The 24133-nt window shown below is 41.6% G+C and overlaps 1 protein-coding gene across 4 annotated transcripts in view; it reads left to right on the forward strand.

The window, feature by feature from the left end:
- The window catches only part of atp11c (ATPase phospholipid transporting 11C (ATP11C blood group)), a 98934-nt gene extending 75657 nt beyond the window's left edge, over positions 1-23277 (forward strand). For 2 of the 4 annotated variants that reach the window (XM_019863305.1, XM_019863308.1), the window contains 27 exons: positions 3595-3702; positions 3966-4094; positions 4778-4866; positions 5543-5593; positions 6000-6064; positions 6145-6226; positions 6316-6466; positions 6807-7004; positions 7648-7818; positions 8921-9117; positions 9223-9294; positions 9393-9466; positions 9561-9664; positions 9759-9940; positions 10850-11116; positions 11544-11718; positions 11905-12007; positions 12097-12242; positions 12320-12379; positions 13199-13326; positions 13788-13923; positions 14004-14069; positions 14169-14272; positions 14348-14504; positions 18357-18465; positions 19929-19960; positions 21064-23277. In XM_019863305.1, the coding sequence (XP_019718864.1) occupies positions 3595-3702; positions 3966-4094; positions 4778-4866; positions 5543-5593; positions 6000-6064; positions 6145-6226; positions 6316-6466; positions 6807-7004; positions 7648-7818; positions 8921-9117; positions 9223-9294; positions 9393-9466; positions 9561-9664; positions 9759-9940; positions 10850-11116; positions 11544-11718; positions 11905-12007; positions 12097-12242; positions 12320-12379; positions 13199-13326; positions 13788-13923; positions 14004-14069; positions 14169-14272; positions 14348-14504; positions 18357-18461 (3120 nt within the window). In that variant the 3' untranslated portion in view covers positions 18462-18465; positions 19929-19960; positions 21064-23277. The remainder of the gene's footprint in view (positions 1-3594; positions 3703-3965; positions 4095-4777; positions 4867-5542; positions 5594-5999; positions 6065-6144; positions 6227-6315; positions 6467-6806; positions 7005-7647; positions 7819-8920; positions 9118-9222; positions 9295-9392; positions 9467-9560; positions 9665-9758; positions 9941-10849; positions 11117-11543; positions 11719-11904; positions 12008-12096; positions 12243-12319; positions 12380-13198; positions 13327-13787; positions 13924-14003; positions 14070-14168; positions 14273-14347; positions 14505-18356; positions 18466-19928; positions 19961-21063) is intronic. The other 2 variants (XM_019863306.1, XM_019863307.1) reach the window with 2 other exon arrangements.
- The last annotated feature ends 856 nt before the right edge of the window (positions 23278-24133 follow it).

Genomic DNA, 24133 nt, shown 5'->3' on the forward strand with positions numbered 1-24133 from the left:
GGTCAACTCATGATGGACATGTGAAGTCAAAATGGCTGTGCGGGCTAATTTTTATTTTATTTTTTTTCTTTGAGTGCAAAATTTGAGATAGGAATGCTCTCTTGTAGCACCGAACTCCTCTCCTTTTACAAGCACCAAAACATGAATAGTTCATCAAAAAAGAGGCTTCAAGATATTTATTGCCACTCCCAGTTGAAGATTACTGGCAAACAATACAAAGAATAACATCCTGTGTCATTAAAACAACCATGTGGCTTTGCCTTAGGGGAAGTCATTTTAGTCCATGCAAACAATGAAAAACGGCATAAAGAGGAGAACAAACTGCATCGATGTCATATTGTTATAAGGTGAAGTGAGGCAAGGCAGCTTTATTTGAATAGCGCATTTCCTCCCCTTACAACCTTTCAAACATATTTGACCACAAATAGTGCAGCAACACATGTAGGCAGTCAGTGTTGAGTGTTAATGTTGTACTGCCCCCAGGTGGCCATTGGGGGTACAGCAGAATGACCAGCACAATGTCCATGGAAGCGAAGCCCAAAAATATGGCACAGTTTTTCAGTACATACTGTTTATGTCAATACAGTTATGGTTTTATGAAGTATAATATTATAGAGTGCTTCTTTTCTTATTAAAAACGCAATGGCATTTTATTGCCGGGGGAGGGGGGGCTCTGGAATAGATTAGTAGCATTTCCATTCATTTGGGGAAAGATGTTTTTAGGTACTTATGTTTTCAGTTGCAGTCCTGCTCATGTGGGAACACTGAATTTCCCCACCCGCTCCCATTTCCAGTCAAAGTCAACAAAAGCCTGATCATCTGATGATCATCTCTAAAGACTATTCTGCTGCCTGGGTGCTTTAAGAGGAAATGTTGGTCTCCTATCTGCTAAGAAACCCGTGGGGTGGACAAATTGTAAATGTTACACCGGTATAATGAGTTTTCATCTATGTTGTAGATGGCAGACAAGATAACACCTAACCACCTAACCTGCTTGCTTGTATTTCTCATCGTTTTTTTTTTTTTTTTTTTTTTTTTTAACCCGGCTATCTGGTTGCCCTGTGGCACCACACTGCCTCTCACAGGTCAGTCTTGTTACTACAGCACAAGGTCATATGTGGAAATCCTGTGCTGGTGCATCTCACGTGTGTCACATTTTAAAAATCTGTGTGGTTGTTTGTACCCCACTATTAGTCTTGCTTTTACAGGTGATTGTGTTGTGGATTAGTGAGAGAGACCAGGATCATAAATTCCAGTGTAAATCTCATGATTGTTATAGAAGGCCAGTTGGGTGGTTTTAGCAGCAAGCTTTGGTCAGGTGGTGCTCGGCAGCGGGCTGTTTGGGATTAACCGATTACTGCTTCAAATTCTAAAACTCCACCATAAAACTCTCATGCTTCAGCTTTTGTGCACACAGACATGAAACTGGTAATGCAAGTCTGACAATGTTTTGGGCCGACAGAATAAGCCAGTTTGTACAAAACATCCGTTCCTCCAGTGTTTCTGACTGATCCACGATTCAGGGGAGTAATAGTCCCGTGGCCAAGACACAGACTACACCCTGCATTTACTGGAAGAAGGCCTGCCCCACCAAACCACTTCCTCACTCATTTCTCTCACCAACACGCATCTGCCGCTGATCAACTCCGCACTGTGCTGATTCAAAGCAAGCCGTTATCTTTGCAGTGTGAAGGTTACAAATGTAGTACACTTTCGATCTTACTGGTTTTATTTTTTTTTCACTAGGTGATAGTGGACACCCCCACCAGTCCAGTCACCAGCGGCCTACCCTTATGTTTTGTGATTACAGTGACAGCGATCAAGCAGGTAGGATCTTGCCTACCGAGCATTGTGTGGGTTGATAATATAATCTTTTCCTCATAAGACTTCTCATCTCATCATTGACTTCCTCCTCATTATAACAAGTCTCCATTTGTCCTTCTTCCTGAAATGTACATGACTAATTCTCTCTTAGACTTTGTATTAACGTACTGCTGTTGAATTCTGATTAGGCAAGACACAAAGTGGGCCTCTGAAGGAACGACCACAGGGAACTTTTCAATGAGCGTAACTCTGCCTTTGTTGCTGCTTGCGTCCCCTCTTCTGATGTATTGTCTCACGACTGACTTTTTAGTCGGTCTACTGCTGGGGCTTTGAAATGCACAACAGTGGGCGGACTTCCTTCTGTAAATGTTATGTGGCCCACTGATAAAGCTGCAGGGCTTTTAGTATGGCATTAAAGGGAACAATGTGACATTCTGGCTAACCCTTTTTCGTCAACTGTGTCGTCAAGCTACAGTGCCGTGTAAAAGTGTGTTTAAGTTGAAACATGTTATATTTTTTTATCCGATTCATCAATTAATTGATTACTAAAATAACCGCTAGTTGCAGCCCTAGTATAAACTGTATACTGTATTTCAGGGGTGTCAAACATACGGCCCGCGGGCCGGAACCGGCCCGCAAGTAGGTTCAATCAGGCCCGCAGGATAATGTAAAAGTGAAAAAAATGCATTAAAGACACAGAATTAATATTTTTAATCAGGTGCAATTCATTGAGTATCCGCAAGGGGACACTGTTTTGATCAGAGAAGAAGACAACAGCAGCCTCAGTCTGTCACTGAGACAGACCCATGACAGCAGACGCTATCAATAGCACTCTCACATTTATACATTTAATAGCACTCTCCTTAGTTTGTAAGGTGTAGGCAGGGATTACATTTAGATTTTATATGCACGTGTAAATGCTTTAAAACTTGCTTTCTTTATGAATCTTGTTTAATCTTAAAGTGCATTACTATATTTTTCAATACCAATTACTTGTTAAAGTTTGTACAATCAGTGGGATCAGTTGCAATGCATATATGTGAATGATAAAAGTAAATTGCACATTTGTCGAAGGAAATGTAAGGTGCTTCATGAAATGTTTTGTAAAAGATATGTTCATTAAATTTCAACATTTTCCTAATGTTCTTGTGCTTCTTTATACCAAAACAAAGGAAAGACATATTGTTTTGGTTATTTATAGCAAAGTATTGTATCATTTTAATGGTCCGGCCCACTTGACATCTACCGAGGCCGTATGTGGCCCACCATGTGAAATGAGTTTGACACCCCTGCTGTATTTCATTGATTTATCTCTACGTAGGTACAGCATGTTTTTTTTTCTTTCCCAATTAGACTGCTCTATATAATTTAATTTATTTCAATGTCTCACCTTTATTTCAACCACTTGGGATCATCACATGCCTTTCGCCTTTCCCTGTAATCCTTCTTTCTGGCTCTGCCCCTGCCTTGGCTCACCTTCGGATTCGCCTCTTTACCTTCTTTATCGCTGCAGCACCCTATCCGTCTCCATCTCTATCCATGAGTAGTTTTTAAATGCACCCACTCTAGTCTCTGCAAGCGCTCCTTTGCACCACCCACTGTAGTCTCTGCAAGCGCTCCTTTGCACCTGATGCACATAACAATGAAACTACTAAATGCGAAGTGCACCTTTCTTTATTCCTCAATTCTTACGTAGTTGTTGAGAAAAACACTGCGCATTTCTTTGACGTAGAAATCAAAATGTGTCACGCTGACTTGCGTCCCCTGTAGGGCTATGAAGACTGGCTAAGACACAAGGCTGACAATGAGGTGAACAAGTACCCTGTGACTGTGCTCGAAAACGGTCTGAGGCTACGGAAGGAGAGCGAGAAGATCAAGGTAGCTTGCAGCATCCCCGCTAGCCTCCTGAGAAATAGCGATTTCCCATCAGGTGTAGTTCTGGAAGAGATGTTAGAACATGCGCTGACTGCTAAACAGAAAACATATTTCACTTTTATGGTGAAGAGTGTCCAGGATGTTGTCTGCAAGTATTTTTGTAAATTAATCTATTAAGGGCAACAATAATGTTAGGATATTCAAGATGGATGTGCGGCCATTTATCAGATGTGGTGTGGTGGCCAAAAAGCTCTCTTTTTGTTTAGGTGGGAGATGTTTTGGAGGTAGAGGAAGAGGAGACCTTTCCCTGTGATTTAATCCTGCTTCGATCCAGCCGGGATGACGACACCTGTTTTGTTACCACTGCTAGTCTGGATGGTGAATCCAACCATAAAGTAAGTGGAACTGTTTTCAGGCGGATAGATTAAGGGGACTCCTGTGATGAAATAGGGAACTGTAACTTAATATAGTACAGTGGAACCTCTGTTTTTAATGAATTCTCCTTTCCAGAGAGTCTGATGAAACCAAAATTGTACAAAAACCAAAGCAATATTTCCAGCAAGAAATAATGTAAAGCCATTAACCGTTCCAGGCATCTACACGTATAACAAAAATATATACTATAGAGAATAACAACAGTTTTACATTACTCACTTAATTAATCACTAATGGAATATGTCATGAAACATTGAGAATTTTAGCTTGACTCTGCTTTCTTTGGCCAAGCGCTGGCCTATTTATATGTGACACTCAAACTATTTGTGCTTGTTTCCTGAGCGTGACTGCTCAGTAAGTCACCGTGTGGCCAAAGAACGCGTAGTGAAACTGCTTAACTGATTTTTACCTTTAGCCGATGTCCGAAACGTGCACACCTCATTAACGTAAACATTTTTAAAATTACAAAAATGGAGATCGGCTTTTTTACAGGACAGCGACAATATGAAAAAAAAAAAGAATCGTGTGAAAAGCAGGATGTATTTTAATATTCTTCTTAGTTGCTTTCCTTCATGCCAGTGTGTTTTGGTGCTTGCTTCATTTGTGCCATATTAATGACACTCAATCTCTTCCTCATCTCCAGACACACTACACTGTTCCAGACATAGAGAAGGATCTGGAATCCCTCAGTGCCACTTTGGAGTGTGAACAGCCCCAGCCTGACCTTTATAAGTAGGTATTCATCAAGTGACTTCAGTAGATTCACCGTACGAGTCTGCATTGCCTGTGGTTGTTAAAAATTGCAGAATCATTTCAATTCCAGTTTTTATGGTTTAACCAAAAGGATTAATGTCCGATATCAAAATGCTTTTTACCAGACGTGGACAATATTCTGATATCCTGTTGGAAATAAAAACCCACAATGATCACTAAATAACCTGGAAAAAGTCAGAGGAATTGAGCATTGCTATCCCGTAATCGTTACGTAAATAACTTGAAAGTAATGAGGAATTTGTTGAAATACATATTGACGTGCCATAATACATCTGGGACAACGTTTTTAAATTACTATTGGGTTTTTTTTTCCTTCTTTAACAAAATGGCACTTACAATTCTGCATGTGCCTTGTGCTCAAAGAAAAGAACTGTACCTATTTTGAAACCAGCAGCAGGCGCAGGTCATTTTTTTCTGGGGCTGCTTTGCTAAGTGTCATGAACTTGTGCCAGGCGCAAATGAATCCCATTCAGTGACTTTTAAAAGCATTTTTTTTCTTACTACTTTCTTCAGTTTCAAGTTGATTAGTGATCGATGTCGGCTTTTTTCTCGTTCACGGAAGGCAACCAAAAATTTTGTCCACGTCTGTACTTCTGCTCAGCAAGTCATTAATGCGTGTGCATTTTTGTGCCAGGTTTGTCGGCCGTATGCACATCTACAAAAGCAATCAAGAGCCCGCAGTGAGGTGAGAGCACTCAATATAGTCCGTCAGGCTGACTTTTAAGCGAGAACCTAATCAAAACACAGTTTGCTTAAGCACCCGTTTGCATCGCCAGCAAATCATTCTTCTATTGATCCTTTATAATAGTAGTAGTGCGCTGGTAAAATTAAAAGGGACTGGCTCGGATTCAGAGACTCCCTCCAAAGCATTGCCGTACTGTACATGTTGATCACTGGCTGCCTTTGTCGTGGCTGTTTAAACGAATGCCAGTGTGTCTCCGTGAATGCCCAGATTGCAGTCATATGGCCCACGTTCCCTGCACTGTTTAGAGACAATGCCAGCTGGGCTCCCAAGGTTTCAAATAAATAAAATGAGAAGAATGCGGAACTCTCTGCCCCTGTTTGACTTTAACCAATGAGATCCTGTGCAGGTCTTTGGGCCCGGAGAACTTGCTGCTTAAAGGGGCAACATTAAAGAATACTGAGAAAGTCTGCGGTGAGTCTACTATCACTTGCATTATGTTTTACTACCAAAAGTAACAAAATGTAAGTACTTTTCTGCATGTGTTCTTTAAGGTGTTGCCATTTACACTGGCATGGAGACCAAAATGGCTCTCAATTATCAGGGCAAGTCTCAGAAACGCTCTGCTGTGGAGAAGTAAGTTTACACCAAGGTGCCAGTATGTTTGCCCACGTGTGATGCCAAGCTTTTAGGCAACCCGCGCATTTTCATGTCTTCACTCTCAGGTCCATCAATGCCTTCCTTTTGGTGTACCTTTGCATTTTGTTGAGCAAGGCTCTGGTCTGCACAACGCTCAAGTATTTGTGGCAAAGCAAGCCCGGGCAGGATGAGCCTTGGTACAATGAGAAAACCCAGAAAGTGAGGGACACCAATCTGGTGAGTTGAAAGATAGGTCTACCCGGCATAAGAGCAGTGCTTTACATTGTGTATGGCATACACAGGAGTGTTGTTGTAACGTCTAAGGCAACAGCTTCTTGCACCATATTTTTAATCTTATTTTACAAGCTTCACCCTTTACTGATCCGCTTTAATAAAATTATGCAGTGTGAAAAGTGCATCGCAGACTGACACTGTGAAATTGCCCATTTCATTGACTGTTAACCCTCTGCGGTAATCAACTTAACATTTCAATCTAAAAATCGTGGTTTATTACCGCAACATTACAGGAACACGAAAGTAAGATTTATGATGTCTTATTTTTCTCTTCTCTCACCAGTATCTAAAGATGTTCACTGACTTCCTGTCATTCATGGTGCTCTTCAACTTCATCATTCCCGTGTCCATGTACGTGACGGTTGAAATGCAAAAGTTTTTGGGGTCCTTTTTCATCACCTGGGACAAGGACTTTTTTGACCCTGAAATCAAGGAGGGGGCGCTCGTCAACACCTCCGATCTCAATGAGGAACTGGGACAGGTCTGTATTGACAGAGATTATTGGTTTTAGATTACATACATGTAGGGCTTTAGTCTCCCGGGCGGGTGTAATTCTTTTTTTATATGCACCTGGGTTTACCCATTTTTCATCAACATGTATTCTCCCACCCAAACAAACCATGCGAGTATAGCACATTTTGAAATGGAAAATGAAAATAACTTACATAACAGCTGTGTCGTTGGCCAGTATATAATTCAGTATATAATTCAGTGCTTATTTTTGATTTTTTTTAAGGCAAGAGTTACAGCTGATAGATTGTGCAGGTGTAACTAAATAAGAGGCCCGTAAAGTATGATTAAATTCTTCTATAAAATGATGAAAGATGATCTGACAGAATGTGATCGCCAGTCTAATTACAACAGATGTACTTTTAAATGCTAATAAGTAACCCCAAGCAGTTGGTGTCATTTTGACTTATTTAGTTTTATGGCACTTTTAATTGCCGTCAGTTGCCATTGACATTTAGATTTGCCCGGTGATTGAGATGACAGAGATGCAAAGTTAATGCTGTGTGCAAGGTTAATGATCAATGCAGTGTTACTTTCTCACTCGGTCTGACTGTTCAAATTGACAACACGCTTAAGTGACTTTGACAATGCAGATTTTTTTTCTTCCTTCCCAGGTGGAGTATGTCTTCACAGACAAGACAGGGACCCTCACTCAGAATAACATGGAGTTCATTGAGTGCTGCATCGATGGATTCCAGTACAAGCACCGAGACGTGAACTCTGAAGTAGACGGATTTTGTGTCACAGATGGGCCCGTGAACAGTCTGAAGGAAAAAGCTGGCAGAGTAGGTGTTTGGCGGCGTCGCCCCATCTGTTATACACAGAAAAAAAAAAAAAAGGAAAAAAATCCATGTATGCGGCAACATATGGCTGCGATATCACTCAGTGCCCCGGAAGGCCCTTCACAGGTCACCCACATACAGTCTATTTGCCATGTCAGCATATGTATTCAGCACTCAAGTGTTTGTGGTACGAGAGCCGGAAAGCACTTTATGGACTGTGGTATGATAACATGTATATTGATATGAAGAAGTTTGAGGGACAATTGACTGGCGTAAATCTTGAGCTTGAACTAATCATCAGCTACTGTATATGACACTGGGGCTGCAAATGAGTTGACTTTTGTGACCTTGACCCGGCAAGTTCCCAGTGGAAGCTCAAGAAGCCGCAGGAGTATAGAGCGCAAATGACGTCACTGTAAAGTGAAAATAATTCAATTTTCTTTGTCAAACAAATACTTCTCTAAATGGATGCACCTTCATCTTGCATCTTTTTTGTGCCTCCACATTATTGCATGTTGAAGCTGTGATAATGTATTCACTTAAAGCCTCCCCTGACTGAAATATAACCCACCAGGTCGCAGAGGAACTTTTTGACATCACAACGGGGCGCTCTAAAGCAGCCAGACCTGTGCAAAGCCCCAGTCTACATGTTACATCAGCGTTTAAATTAAAACATTTTTTTTTTACTGCATTTTTCCACCTTCTCTCCTAGATGTGTGCAGACTCATGCCTTACAATGAGGCATGCTAAGGCAGCCACACCAGTGGACGATACAAAAAATGAAGCCCCCCCCTCCCACCCCCCCAATCTCCACATCTGAGTTTATAGTTCTCAGTCTTTGCATGTTTCATCAATTATAAAATGTATTTGGAAAAACAAATCTCTGAATTGACATTACAGGGTCTTTAAAAAATATACGTTTTTATTTTGTTGTAATTTGCTTTGGCGTAAAACTGCACTAAATAGCACCTAATGCTGTTTCCTGTGATTGTTTATCAGAAATACATCATAAATACATACAATTTTGCCTAAATAATACCCAAGTAAGGATGAGCGGTTTGGAAAATGGAGGGATCATAATTATTTCATGTGTTTGTGTTGCTAGGAACGCGAGGAGCTGTTTCTGCGCGCCCTTTGTCTTTGCCACACGGTCCAGGTGAAAGAGTCCCCCGAGCCGAGTCAGGTCCAAGACGGCAGGATGGCCGACCAGGTAGATGCCATCGTACTCGGTGTCCCTCTGGATGAGAGGGGCTTCATAGCATCCTCCCCTGATGAGGTTGCTCTGGTCAAAGGTGCCATGAGGTAAGGATTCATGTTTTTGGGTTTGTTTTTTGATTTTTTTTTTTTTTTTTTTTCCACTGACCAGATACGGAAAGTTGTCACAACAACGTTTGTCTCCACCTGCAGGTATGGCTTCACATTTCTGGGTCTGGAAAGTAAAGCCATGAAAATCCTCAACAGGAGCCATGAAATTGAAGTGTAAGTTGGTTTATTTAATTAAAAAAAAAACCAAACAAAAAACCCCAATAAATGTCCTCATTTGGGTCTTATTGGAACGTTGATTTTTCTCTTTTCAGCTATGACCTGCTTCATGTGTTGAATTTTGACCCAGTGAGAAGACGAATGAGTGTAATTGTCAAATGCAAATCAGGTGAATGAGAAACTTTTTATTTTAAATTTGATTTATTTTCCACCAAGTAGCAATTCCTGAACACTCTGCTCTTGTTTTTATCAATGTCCGACAGGTGATATTGTGCTCTTCTGCAAGGGAGCAGACTCCTCCATTTTTCCTCGCGTCAGACAGGAGGAAGTGGAACCGATACGTGTGCACGTGGAGCGGAATGCAAAGGTGGGTGTCCTTGCTTGTCACTCTAATCATTTCACAACAGATTTATACAAGGCTGCTTTGAACACAGTGTGTTTTTGTTTTTGTTTTTTTGCAGGAGGGCTACAGAACACTGTGTGTGGCTTACAAACTACTTGGCACAGAGGAGTATGCCCGGGTGGACGCGGCCCTGAGGGAAGCGAGGCTGGCTCTGCAGGGCAGAGAGGAGAAGCTCATGGCTGTTTATAACGAGGTGGAGACGGGCATGAGTCTCATCGGGGCGACTGCTGTTGAAGATCGGTGGGTGTGTCCCCCCCCCACCGCACCCACTTTTTTTTCTTTTGTGTGAACTTTTAACGTAGTGAAGGTGCTTTGTGTCTCGCCTGTTATCTCCCTCTGGACATTGTCACCTCGTTGTCGTCTTGTTGGAGGATACTGCCATCTCGTGGTTCACATGGAGTATTTGTACTACTCCGAAAAGGGAATGTTGTTTCTTTTCGGTGACACTCTATTAATTTGAAATGCAGCACTGTCTTTACAGGTGAACTTAATTTGATCTTCCATAAACTTTTTAATGCGAATTTCTTAACTGTTCAGTCTTTCAATACTTTTCCCACAACACTCTGTTCTTTAACACTGAGTTAAATTCATAACAGGCGTTTGATCCATGAATACATTTCAGGTTCAACTGGAATTGGTATTTAAACAAAATCCCCTCCATTTTGCTGTTCTTATTTTGTTAGCATTACACCAAGAGACCTAGTAATTGATCAAAAATGTTGAAACAGGATGTTGTCCGAGGAAAGGGGCCACTGATCTTAGTGTGACAGAGAATCATCAGCTGGTTGCAACAGAGAAACTTAGTAGCTGACATCCTTGGACATTTCAAAATTGAAGCATTCTTTATAATATGGATTAAAAAAATCTAACCCATCTGTCAAATCAAATCCAATTTGAGCATGTGAATGCAAGGTCAAAAAAAGGTCAAACTAAGTTCCGCCAGATTTTGCATCGCATCAGTGACTACTTTAACGCTGATCCAATTTAACATGTCCAAATGCTGAAATAAGTGATCAGTTTCGAATTTTTGTGGTCGGATAAAAGTAGTGAAAAATCTGTTGATAGTGCCGCAAAACAGGAATGTAACAGTTCGATTTTGAAGTCTTGGAGGTTTGATTTTGTTAATGAAGCAAAATTCTTTCTTTGCAGACTTCAAGAGGAAGCCGCAGAAACTATGCAGGCTCTGCAGGGGGCCGGCATTAAGATCTGGGTCCTAACGGGAGACAAAATGGAGACGGCAAAGTCTACCTGTTTTGCCTGTCGCTTGTTTCAGATGACCACTGAGCTGTTGGAGCTAACGGTGCGCACTCTTGATGAAGGAGGTCGCAAGCGCGAGGAACGACTGCACGAGCTCTTACTTGAGTACCACAAGAAGGCGGTGCAGGATGCGCCATCTGTAGAAAATAGCATCAGCGGGTTGGTGTTTTAACCTTTGTGATGTACAGTAGCTCACAAAAATGAGGACACCCCTCTTGATTTTGTCAGTTTTCCATTCTCTTAGTTTTTATGGGATAACACTGAAGATTGTACTCCTTTAGTGGCACCTCAGAATAACTCGACATTCAACTGTTATTAAGAAAGAGAATGATAACACCAAATTTAACGCATCTTAACCCCATTCACACCTGAGCCCCGAAAACTAGTAACACAGACAGTGGAGAGACTCGATGGGCCCATTTTGCACTTTGCACATTTTCCACGTTGTTGTATGCTCACTTTTGTTGCCAGTGATTTAGATATTGCTCTGTGTTGAAGTTACTTTGAGGAGACAGTTGTAAAATTCTGAACCAAAATGTGAACTGGCTACACAAGTGCTGAAATCCTGACTGTTTTCTTCAAACAGGAACTGGTCGGTTACCAGCCATGAATACGGTTTTATTATTGATGGAGCCACTCTGTCAATGGTGCTCAACTCCACTGATTCCAACTCCAGCCATTACAGGACCCTCTTCCTGCAGATTTGTCAAAACTGCACCGCCGTGCTGTGCTGCCGCATGGCTCCATTGCAAAAAGCCCAGGTCAGAAAAATGTATTCATTCATTCATTCTCTATATCCAGTCAATCGCAGGGGACAGTAGACAAAGCGCCATTCACCCCTGGATAACAATTTCACTGCCCTTAAAGGGAAAAAAAGGTTCACTTATAAAAGAGAGAATTAAAAATCCTTTCACATTTCTCATTCAGTGCCTCATTCTTCTCTTCAGATAGTAAAACTGGTGAAGAACTCTAAAGGCAGCCCGATTACCCTCTCCATTGGTGATGGTGCCAATGACGTCAGCATGATTTTGGAAGCTCACGTTGGCATTGGTGAGAAATCTCGTGCGCTAAATGTGATAAAGAACACAAGTACCGTGAGTTGAAAGTCTTGGCCTAATGATTCCTTCTTGATATTTCAGGAATCAAGGGTAAAGAGGGTCGACAGGCGGTGAGGAACAGTGACTACGCCATCCCCAAACTCAAGCACCTGAAGAAACTCCTGCTGGCCCACGGGCATCTGTACTATGTTCGCATTGCACATTTGGTGCAGTATTTCTTCTACAAGGTAGCAGAGCAAAAACACTTGATTTGCACCCTACAGAGAACACGCTTTTGAGATCATCTCCATCCACTTCCCCACAGAACCTGTGCTTCATCTTACCTCAGTTTTTGTACCAGTTCTTCTGCGGCCATTCCCAGCAGGTGAGTATGCAATGATATCTTTCAAGGTTTAAAAACTGAGTCATCGTCTAACGTGGCTCAAAAGCTCACTCCACCCCATTTTCCCCCCAGATTGACCCTTTGTTCTTGCCCTCAGATGTCTGAACTTTGTTGCTAGATTGCATCCACCATATTAGCATTGTAGAATTGTCCGGCCTAGAAGCATTGTGGCAACAGAAACTGTTAAAGTTAGAGATATTTGTATTTCAGGTGAAATTTCAGGACGAGCCTAAAATGCATTCAAACCTTTAGAGGTGAACTTAATGTGACCTTCTCTAAGCTTTTGAATGCACATTTCCAACCGTTTAAATGTTTCAAACAGGGAGCTTAACGGCAAAATTCACAACGGGCGTTTGAATCTTGAAACGTCCAATCAATGTCCTGGTTCAATTAGAGCTGGTGTTTAAAAACAGTCGTCCTCATCATGCTTTTCACATTTTGACATGGGACTAAGACGACACCTAACAATGGATCAATAGTACCTTGCCATTTGTGATGTTTCAAACAGGATGTTCTCAGAAAGAACTATTTTAATCAGTTGAGTTGACAAACTAATTTCATTCAGCAAGCTCCTCTGTTTCTGTAAGTGGCTCTGCTTCCTCAACTTAAAATTGCATGGATAGCGAGTTGCCATCACACTTGTACATCGTTGTGGAGTCATAAACTTGACAAATGTAGCGTTTAAGTTTGATGAGCGTATGCGTGTGTGCTAGTTTTGTCCACTGCGTGATATTAACCCCTGGTTGCCCCCGTCCGTCCCTTCCCAACCTCTTTCCGCATTCACTTCCCCATCCTCCCCAGCCCCTCTATGATGCAGCCTATCTGACGATGTACAACATCTGCTTCACCTCTATGCCCATCCTGGCTTACAGCCTCTTGGAGCAGCACATCAGCATCCAGGCTCTGCTGAGCAATGCTCCTCTCTACAGGTAAGCTCCTCCAATCTTCCCAGATCTGCAGAGTTGCAGGGATTTACTTTTACTTACCTAAAGGTTAATAGAGGGGAGTGTTTTTTTTTTCTTTTTGTTTTTTTTCGTGTGTGTGTGAAGAACAAGTATTTGTTTTTCCAGTAATACATAGTCACTTAAAAAACATCACACCAGGCAAAATCGGTGTATCCAGATGTGACAAGTGCCAAATGTTTTTATTGTTGTGTCCTTTATTTGCTGTGTGCTGGCTTTTGCACTTACAAACATTTCACTTGCACTAGTCCACCCGGTCTATTATTTAATTTTCCATAGGCTAGTTTTACTTTAATCGGACCATTCTATGGTCTGAGCAAATGGATCTGTTAATGCATTAAAAATGCGTCCAAGCAGAGAATATATAAAATGCCGCCGTTATCATTTTATTAAATTGTTTCTGGTGTTTTTATTTTGGCCACGTTAAGAGAGATTCGCAAGAATGCCATGCTGCGATGGAGGCCCTTCCTCTACTGGACATTACTGGGGGTCTTCCACGGTTTGGTCTTCTTCTTCGGTGTCCGATGTTTGTTTCGAAATTCGGCCCTGCAAGATGACGGCCAGGTTTGTTTTCGGCTCCCCCGGACGGCTTTGTTGTACTCTGTGATTCTGAGCTCACGCGCTCTGTTTATCTTTGCATCCAGGTTTATGGGAACTGGTCATATGGCACAATCGTATTCACTGTCCTCGTCTTCACAGTCACACTAAAGGTGAATCCTAGTTGTGATGACTAACATACACCGAAGATGTTTTGCGGGAAAGTGCTAACATGTTTCATCTTGTTGTTTTGTCTGCGGTCTTCCCCTTAGCTTGCTCTGGACACACGGCACTGGACATGGATCAATCACTTTGTAATATGGGGCTCTCTTGCGTTTTACGTGCTTTTCAGCTTCTTCTGGGGGGGAATTATTTGGTGGGTAAACAGATGATCTGGCTCGTTGTGTCTCGCAGCGAGGTGTCAACATTTGTGTCCTCTGCCCTCCCGCAGGCCGTTCCTGAGGCAGCAGCGTATGTATTTTGTGTTTGCCACCATGCTGAGTTCATTGTCAGCCTGGTTGGTCATCATCGTGCTCATCGTGCTCAGCCTCCTGCCAGAAATTCTTCTGGCTGTCTTCCGCAAGCCCTTCACCCCTTTTACTCAGCAGGTAGCGCTTACTCACGCACACGTGTATACATGCAAACACTTGGCCTGCCCGCCCTCTGTTTTTTTTTTTTTCAAACACTAAACCTCCTCAGTCTCACTATTTTCTTACTGTTGGATTTAACCACGTTTGAGACACATGATGCGGCATGTTTAGTTTCTTTGGTGAACATACCAGTCTTCTCGACTGGCTATTTAAAGAAATTCGAACGGGGCGCAAAGTTGGGTACACCCGTATCTTCCTAACCTGAGACCTCATCAAGTGGGAAATGACCCATTTGCACTTACATGGTCTAAAAATATACATTATTAATTTACTACAATTATTGTATCTTGCTTCTTCTATCTGTGTCAATGACCTACAATGACAGGCAGAAGATTTAAATGCGCTTTCAATTACCGTAATGTGTTTTTCGACCTGTTTCATCCAAAAGAAAAATCGCTATGCATTCAACTAGTCACGGCCACTTTTCACACCAAGTAAATTTGTGATGAATTAAAACAAGCACATCATGATATAGTGTACAATTTTTTTTTTTGTGACACTTATGTTTAGTATTGTACTGTGGGATTTTCATTTTGGAAAAAAATGTGCCTCGGCTCTAGAAAGGCTAGCAAACTCTCTCCTAATCACATACAGTAAGAGCGACATCCAAAATTCTGCCCATAGAAAAAAAGTCCAAAAAATTATACTGCGGACCAATTAAAAAAAATGTCATTAGATTATGCTGATTAAAACTAAAACTGGCCAAATAAGCACAATTCCACCGATTATCTTTGTAAAATTTGCCAGTTTATTATGATTGTTTTTTGCCGTCACAATTGAGACAGAGCAGTGAGAGGTGTGTGCGGCTCCCAACAGGTCACTCCCGTCAATATCTGCAAATGGAAAGCATAACATAGTTTAGATATAGTGGGTTAGTGTTGACTTCTCTTACAACCACGGGCATACTGTTATAAATTAATTTCATTTTATGCTGTTTTTTTTTTTTTTTTTTTTGGTTGTTGTTGTTTCAAAGATTGTACCTATTCCATCTTTGTGTTTTATTGACATACAGACACATTTATTTCATATAGTTCGGGACATAAGGAATCCCACAGTTGAAAAACCTGATGTTACAGAAAAAAGCTGAGATCAGTTTTGTATTCCGCACCCAAAAATGAGTTCAACAGTTGTCAGACCTAAACCACCAAAAGAATCTGTTCCCCGATGTTGTTATTCCTGCGTTTATTGCTGACTTTTCCTTTTTAGATAAATAACTCCACCAAAATATTGGCAATTGTGCAGGTGTGTAATATTGTGGCTCGTGAGCATATACAGTATATTGTATAACCCTCGATTTCTAATGTAGGCTCCGACTGCTTAATATTTCTTGGTACTAATTTGCTCCACTTGAACTGCTATTCACACTTAACACTTTCTATTCACTCTGCTTCACTTTCCCTGCTCTCGCTTCCACCATGGACCCCCCTCCGGTCTCCTTTAAGATGAAGCACCGCCTTCCTTCCTCGGGGACTTCTACTATCTTCATGTTGTTGCAGACCGCTAGCACTCACAGCTTCTCTTGGAGTGACTGAGGTCTCTTTCTCTTTCTGTTACCGTTTAAGTCTCCCTGCTCTTTCTGTGTCTGCACTTTTCATTCCTTTCCCCACTGTAGTCATCTTTCTCAACCTCCACGTTAAAACGAATGAGGAAAGCGTTGTATTGAATCAGCCAGCAGGTTCAAACCTTGATTTCAATACTTGATGTTGGAGGAGCAGTGCAGAGGATGACTGAAGAGTCTATGGCCAAAACGACAACAACAAAAAAACATCCAGCTAGTCGAGTCTTTCATTATTCTGCGTGCGGTTGTGTCAGTCAGCCGTTTGTGTCCTCCCAGCTGTGTCTGCTGCTGCCGCATGTTCAGCGCAGTGGGGTCGGTTCAGCACGTCTGAGCATCCAAGTCTGCATGAGGCTCAATTTGGCAACCACATAAAGGACATGCACCGCAATCCCCCTTCTGGCCACTGCAGTCTGTGTGTCTATGCGTGTGTATGTTTGGGCGCTGCAGGGCAAGGGTGGGCCAACATTTATGCTCAAAAGTCATCATTTTTATTCTTTTTAAAATGTGAACATTTTGCCCACTCCTGGTATACAGTATTAAGGGCTGGAGCAAAATATATTCAATGTCATGCTCAATGTCTTAGTCGCTACACTCTAACCACATCAGTCAAAAATGTAAGCTTGATCTCAGGTAAGCAACTTAGGAACAGTTACTGTCGTTACTATTCTGGTTTCCTGTTGAAAAAGGCAATTTTTCCATGTTCACGTGTCTCGCCTGTATCGTCTTTGTGTGTATTTTTACTGCTTGTGTCTGACAGCAATCATGTCTGACAGCAATCATAAGACCGAAGAAGACAATGTCCGTCTCTGTGTTTGTGCGTGTGCTTGTGTGAGGGGCCACGAGGGACGCGATTCAGGATCATCTCTGAGTACCCACTACAGAAAGGCTCTCCTTCATTCCCAAACCAAATTGTTTAAGGCTCACGTTCACAGGTGGAACGCTCATACGTACGCCAGTGAAAGCCTCATTCTCCGAAAACGCTCTTGTATGCAGCAGAATTTTTTTCTCGTTGATGCAGTCGTGAAACGCACGCACACATACACGCAAACACCACTAAAACACTGTCAGTCACAGAAACGCACCAAAGAAAAAACAATTTCGCTCACATAAACTAACCAAAAACACTTATTCCAGTGCAGTGTTTCTTAAACTTGTTAGAGGTACCGAACCCAACCAGTTCATATGCACGTTCACCGAACCCTTCATGAGTGAAAAATAAAAATATGATTCAAGAAGTGTTCCTTCAGTTTTGAGTTGTTCAACTTGGCATGACAAATCATGCAGATAGGACACTGACTCCCATCACTTTCCACGATGCACCTGAATCCATGTTGTAAATATTCATGCGTCTGCCTTTTTTTTTTTTTGCTAGACATAGCATGTATTAAAAAAAAAAAAAAAATCCAAGAAAATCACACGACGTACTATCCCGACAGTCACTCGTTGACGACTGAGCAAACTAAATTTCCCACAGCACTAATTGGATAAGCAATGTAATGTGATCATCTGCCGCGGGCGTGCCATAACTAATTGACAAGTTGAATCGGGTGTGTCTTAACCTCCAAGACAAAGTCTCCGTCGAACCCCTGAGACCGATTCACCAAACCCCCGGGGTTCGATCGAACCCAGGTTGAGAACCGCTGCTCTAGTGAAATGCTGTCATACACACTAGTAGACACAGTTGTGAAATGTTCTCAGACACTTTCACCACTAGGGGTGTCCAGCCTTTTTCCCTTGACTGTCACAAACAGAAAAATAAGAAATGAATACTTTTCTGTGCATATGTAGAAAAGCGCATAAGTCGAATTATTATTATTATTAACTGTCAGGTGCTCACCACTTTTTCCACACCCGCACCTAATTGGGTTGAAGGCCATGTGTGCTGAGGGTCGCTAGAAAATGGACGGCAGGCGGCAAATGACCCCCTGGCTGTAGTTTGGAACCTCAAGACAATTTTTTTTGGGGGCGAGGGGGCGCTGGGTTCTTGGACACAATACTAAAGTGCTCTCACATTGCTAAAATCTTCTAAACTAAAATTTCATTTTTAGTTTAGAAGTGCATTTCAGCATGGTGTGTCAACGGATTTCAACTAGTGTATGTCTGAGCGTTTCACTTTGGCTTGTGTGCCAAAAAAAAAAAAAGTCTTTCAATCATAGGTATTTGAGGTCATCCTGAAGTAGGTCCCCGATTTCCCCTCATAATGCTTGCCAGCTTAGTTACGTCAATGGTGTCCTCTTGCCTCACCCTTCTAGAGGAATCCAGTTGAGTCGAATGTGGGGGCTGTCCCGTCCCCGCTGTCGTCAACCAGGCCCCTGCTCATGAGAACCTTTACAGATGAGTCCAATACGGTCATTTAAACAGGTACCAGTCCGCTCCTGGGCCTTCGAAGCCAATCTAAGACTGGCTCCCAACTCAAGCCCCCGTCAGCTGATGTCTTCACAGTCCCGGCTCCTAACTTAGTCTTACTAGGCACCCAACCCCAAACAAGACGTGGTGTGTGGCTTTGTGTTGTGAAAGTTGATATCGGTTGGCTGAAGAGATGCATTATTTCGAGCAAATTTGTTGAAATTCTTTCATTCTCTCAAATGGTTGTAAAAATCATCCCTTTTGACCAAATTGCTCCTTTCAGCCTCCCTTTTGATGCCTACCCGCTCTCACCCCTCCGCACCCGCTTCAAAAAAAAAAAAAAAATCGAAATGTTTCTCTTGAGTGTGATGATGATGCCAACGTTGTTGGGTTTCCACACCTGTCAGTGCGATTGTGTATTTGCTGTTGAAGTGCTGTGACGTGGTCATGTGTGCATGTTGGAACGATGCCTTCATTGTTAGTGTCAACCTCGGGCAGAATACATGGGATGGGCACGGTGCAAATCTCACATGATTTTAAGAATGAGCCGTGGCTACAGCACTCATCGTGGTTCTTTTCACAATCAAGAATTGGTACCCCTATTGCATTCTGTATTTATTTTTGGTGATATTTGTATCTGTTGTGGCGCCTTGAGGAAAGAGTGAACCATCTTAAGGAGCCATTGTTCGGACATTTGTGACTTGCGAGCAACAATTTTATTTACATTTTATTTGTTTTGTTGATATTTTCTTTACAGGTTGCGTATTTGTTGGTTTTTTTTGGGGGGGGGGTTAAAACGGATTAATGGCACTTTGAGTCTGTTCACTGGGGAAGATGATTTGAGATATGAATGTTTTGAGTTGCAAGCATGGTCGCCGGAACAAATGAAATGATCTCAAACTGTGTTTGACAAAAGATTCATTTTCTAGTCTTGTTTTCTTATTTTGACTGAAGCAACAACCAGTTACAAGTGTTCAATATCCAAACGGTATGAAAAAAAAAGTCGAAACCAAATTATGATAACATCAAAGCTGGTGAATTAAAAGGCTTGTGAAAAGAACCGGGATGACCACATTTTAATGAGTGGGGGGTGTTCTGGTGACTAACTACTCTTAACACTTTGGGTTTTCAGTGTCCAAAATGTTCATATTGCAGGAGGTTAAAATGGCTGCCAAACTGTCGAGTGGTATTTTTGGCAACATTTTTGCACAACGATATGAGCAACATCCTATGTCACGCTTCCCTCGGAAGCTGCAAACTTCCACCTATTCTCTCTTGCAATGTGAACATCGGAGCTTGTAGCCATTTTGTTCATAGTTGTCATGATGTTTTGTTTTTTTGTGTGTGTGTGTGTGTATGAGTGCGTATGTGTTTGGACCATATTCTGTTGTGAGAGCTAAGTGTGTGACCGCCACTTTTGAATGTGCTGCTGAACAATGGCATCAGGCGCTTAACCCCCATTTCTGTTCCCCAACTAGCTGCCCGACGGTGACCTCCTGTGCACATCCAGGTAAAGCAAAAAGACAAAAAGAGTTCTATTCACTGTTTGCCGTGGTGAGAAGGAATCAAGTACAAACACTTGGACTGTACTTAAGTAGATTTTCACTTCTCCGAGAAGTTCCCCACGTTTGAAAAGGACAGCTGCGATTTTTACCGCCTTACATGATAAAAATAGAATGATAACCATTTTTTTCCCAATCCATGCAGTTGACAAAATACAAAAATTGACAAATTGGTCAAATCAACCAAGTTTTGCTGGTTAGGGTTAGGTAGGGGTTAGGGTTTATTGGTTAGGGTTAGAGTTGTGGTTAGGGTCAGGGTTTCGGATTGGGGTTAAGGTAGTGTTAGGGTTATGTTTTGGGGGTTAGGCGAAGTGGGTAGGGATTCGGGTTAGGCCTAGGGTCAAGGTTGGGGTTAGTGGTAAGGCGTAGGGTTTGGGTTCATGTGTTAGAGTTTAGGGTTTGTGAGGAGTTAGGTTTGAGAGTTGGGGTTAGGGTTACTGTGAGGTTTAGTGGTTAGGGTAGGGTTATAGGTTAGGGGTTACGGTTTGGATTACTGGTTAGCGTTGGCAATTAGGGGTTAGGTTCGGGTGTTGAGGTTAGGGTTAGGCGTTAGGGTGGGGGTTAGGGGTTAAGGTTGCAGTTAGGATTAGGGTTAACTTTGCAAACTTTGATTTCACAGTCAAGATGGGTGAAATCCTTTTTCAATGCCTACCTGTCAAAAACATACTTGACAAATATGCTTTGGCGGCAGTAAACGGTTGGATTCCAGTTGACGAATTTAAAGGTCCATGGAAGTGAATGAGTTGAGTAAAAGATTTGACTTGGTATTTGTACGATATAACCAGAATCAAGGTCTTTACTCAATTATCTGTACTTCTACTTAAGTACAGTGTGAGCACTTCTGCCGCTTCTTTGTGTCACAGAACTTCCTTCAATCAAGAGAATTGCTTCCCTAATTTTTCTGTGCTTCTGGTTGCTGTGTTATTTCTCTGTGATGGCTTTTTGTGTGATTGTATTTTGTCTTTTTTGTTTTGGGGTTTTTTTTTGTGTGTGCTTTTTCTTTGATGGTGCATACATTTACCACATTGTTTTCTTATTTTCTTTCTCTCAGGCTGCAGCTGTGGCGACCATCTCTTACAAGCAACTGAAGGCTCGCCAGTGAACAGACGCAGCGGCGGTGGCCACATTTCAGGGTTTCGTGCCAATCAGGTCAGACGCGTGACCACCGCGGGAGGAGGCAAAACGGCACTTCTGACTCTGGGTTGGGAGGAAAGAAAAGCTCAACTCTCCGTCCTCCTTTGTTCAATTTTGACAACCTAATGTACGCAACATGCCGGCCACGTCTGACTCTAGAGCAGCGCGCTGCATTCTTTTGTAAATGTTTGTCATATACTCAGATGACAACTATTTTGTCTTTTATCTACAAATGAATGCGTACACAGCTGCCTTGTCCCGAGCTCTGACTGCTGTGTTTTAACAAGCAGTCATAACGTTACCACTCACTCAAACCGCTCGACTGCAGGGGGGGAAATAATAATTAACAAAAAAAAATGTCTTTGTAAAGCAGCGCTTTAAAGATGACAAGATAAGGCCAATGTGTGTTTAATGTTTTTATTTTTTTCTTTCCAGCATAGATCACACTTCATTCTTTTTGTCTGGATTTTTTTTTTCAATCAATCAGTCTGCAAACTTATCGCTCAAGTTGGAGAGTTTGCTGACACCCCGTCCATGCGCTCTAAAGTCCCAAAAAAATGTGCATGTGTGTCTCTGTGTGTGTGTGTGGGGGGGGGGATTAAGGAATAGATTAGCGATTTATGGGAAGTGTGGCAAAACTCATAGCGTGACCTCAATCATCACGCCACAAAGTGTTTGTGTTTAATGTGTTTAATTTAAAAAGTCCAAATTAAGAGCAGAGTAATAATATATATGCGCTATACTGCGTGGATGTTAGATGCTGAAAAGCCAAAAAGCATAAAGACTGTAACAGACGTTTGTGACTTCAGTGTGTTATTGTTTTTTTTTTTTAATTATTATTTTATTTTATTTTTTTGTGTGTGAATGCACGTGTCCACAACATTCTGTAACGTCTCGATAAAAGCCTCAAACGTTTGTTAGGACAACTTGAAAGTTGGCCATTCTCTGCATTTACTTGATAATATAGTTGCATTGATTTGCCTTTTACAGTCGTGCCTTGATTTACAAGTTTAATTTGTTTCTTGACCACGCTTGTAACTCAAAACCTTTGAAATAATTGGAATGTCATCAATTCCATCTGCCCCCCCAAAAAAAAAAAACAAACATCAGAGAAATCCCACTCTAATATTTTGCTTTATAAAAACATACAGCAATGTCATGACTAAAATCAAGCTCAAGAAATGAAACAATTTTTGCCACTTTTTTTTTTCCATCAATTCAGTGACCGTTGGGCCGCTCCTTGTGCGCATGCCTTTGCCACCTGGGGGCAGGACAATACAGACACGGCTCTGCAGTCAAAGCAAGAAACGTCAAATAAGGAACGGTGGCTCCTAATTCAAAAGTCAGATGACTTGTATCTCAAGGCACTGCTGTATTTGGGGAAAACCAAAAAAAAAAAAAAAAAAAAAAAGACAGCACTCCCAATTACACGGCAGGCATGCTGCTCTTTAAATTAAGCTAGATTTACCCAAATGTCTCAAGTTTGTGTTTCGATGATTTGTATCAATGATACTTTTCGTATGGAATCCTATTAAAATTCGTTGACCACTCCTGCACTGTTGAAGAAACGTCAATGGTTCACCAAAGCGTACGATGTGGCCCACTGTGAGTAGTTTAACAACTGCTCAAAAAAAAAAAAAACACTTGGGAGTTATATTGTGCTGTTTATGTGCTCCCTTTATTTTTTTGAGCAGTATATAATAAAATAATACTGTATACCAATACATTCCATTCAACCATCCAATTATTTTTTTCAATACACGATATCAAAGATTTGTTTTTTGACGCGAGTATATTGCTTCATATTTATTAAGCTATCACTTTACTCAGAAATGTTCTATTTTCAAGTCTTTTATTCTGGAGAGTTAGTCTGTGTTGGTATTCTTCCATAAAATGCTTTCAGGCTTTATCAGTTACAGACTGCTCTGTGCTGGCAAAATAACACAAGCCTGCTTTGTTATAAAACTTTACAAAGTGGCATCAGTAATGCATTGCCCCCCCTTTTTAAAACCTTGGTGGAGTCTTCTGCTTGTCTAAACGAGAGAATAAATCACAGAAGCGGATTGTATTTTTAACTTTTCTCTTTTCCCTTGCCACAATTTTGTAAGAAAATTAAAATGTACCAAAAAAACCCAAGAGGTTACGGACACGACCATCTTGTGCCCTTTTGGCTCGCTAGCCTTAAAACCCTCCTAAACCTCTAAGATGAATGTATTGAAGATATATTTAAATTCTGAAGGTTTTTTTTTCTCTAATAAAGACCATTTTGAAGAAAACACTCATGTTCTCGTTTCTGTGTGCGTGCGTGTGGTAATTTGAGCACACGAAGCAGACGCGGAGCAGTAATGAGATAGCAGCAAGGCTAAGCTGGATCAATCGTGTGGCTGCGGCCTCCCTCGTCTACAGTCTCAATGTCGCACAGGGTTTACAAACTTTTTTTATTTTTTTTTTAATGCAGCAAAGGCCACTTTGACATGATTCATTTGACATGAATTGGATAAAAGTAGGCCGTCAAAAATATGACTCAGGTTATGTCAACTGTCAAATGCGGTTTTTAGTATTACAAGGAGTGTCGTAAGGTCAGTGCGAGAGAAGAGGTGAGATTTGTGGCAGCTTCACCATGACAACTCGCATGCTCACAATGTCCTGAGCATCTGACGCTTCCTGGCCGAGAACATCACGGCACTGGGGCAAACTCGCAACTCGCCCTGTCTGGCTACGTGGGATTTTTCCCGCTTTTTCTAGCTACCTTGCTTCCAAGGGGAAACTTGCACTTTGAAATTTACCTTTAGAAATTTATAGTTTAATCGCATAATTGCCGACAGCATTTTTGAATGTCCCTTAAAAACAAACACAAATTTCCCCAAAGGCCACTTACCTCGATGTAACCTTTGTAGAATGCTTGACCTGGTTGACTGAGAATCTACACAGATGACAAAAACTAAATTTTTTTGGAAAATGCAGGTATTTTTCAGATTGATAGTGTG

The sequence above is a fragment of the Hippocampus comes genome, unplaced genomic scaffold (assembly GCF_001891065.2).
Source record: "Hippocampus comes isolate QL1 unplaced genomic scaffold, H_comes_QL1_v1.1 scaffold381, whole genome shotgun sequence".
Taxonomy (NCBI): Eukaryota; Metazoa; Chordata; class Actinopteri; order Syngnathiformes; family Syngnathidae; genus Hippocampus; species Hippocampus comes.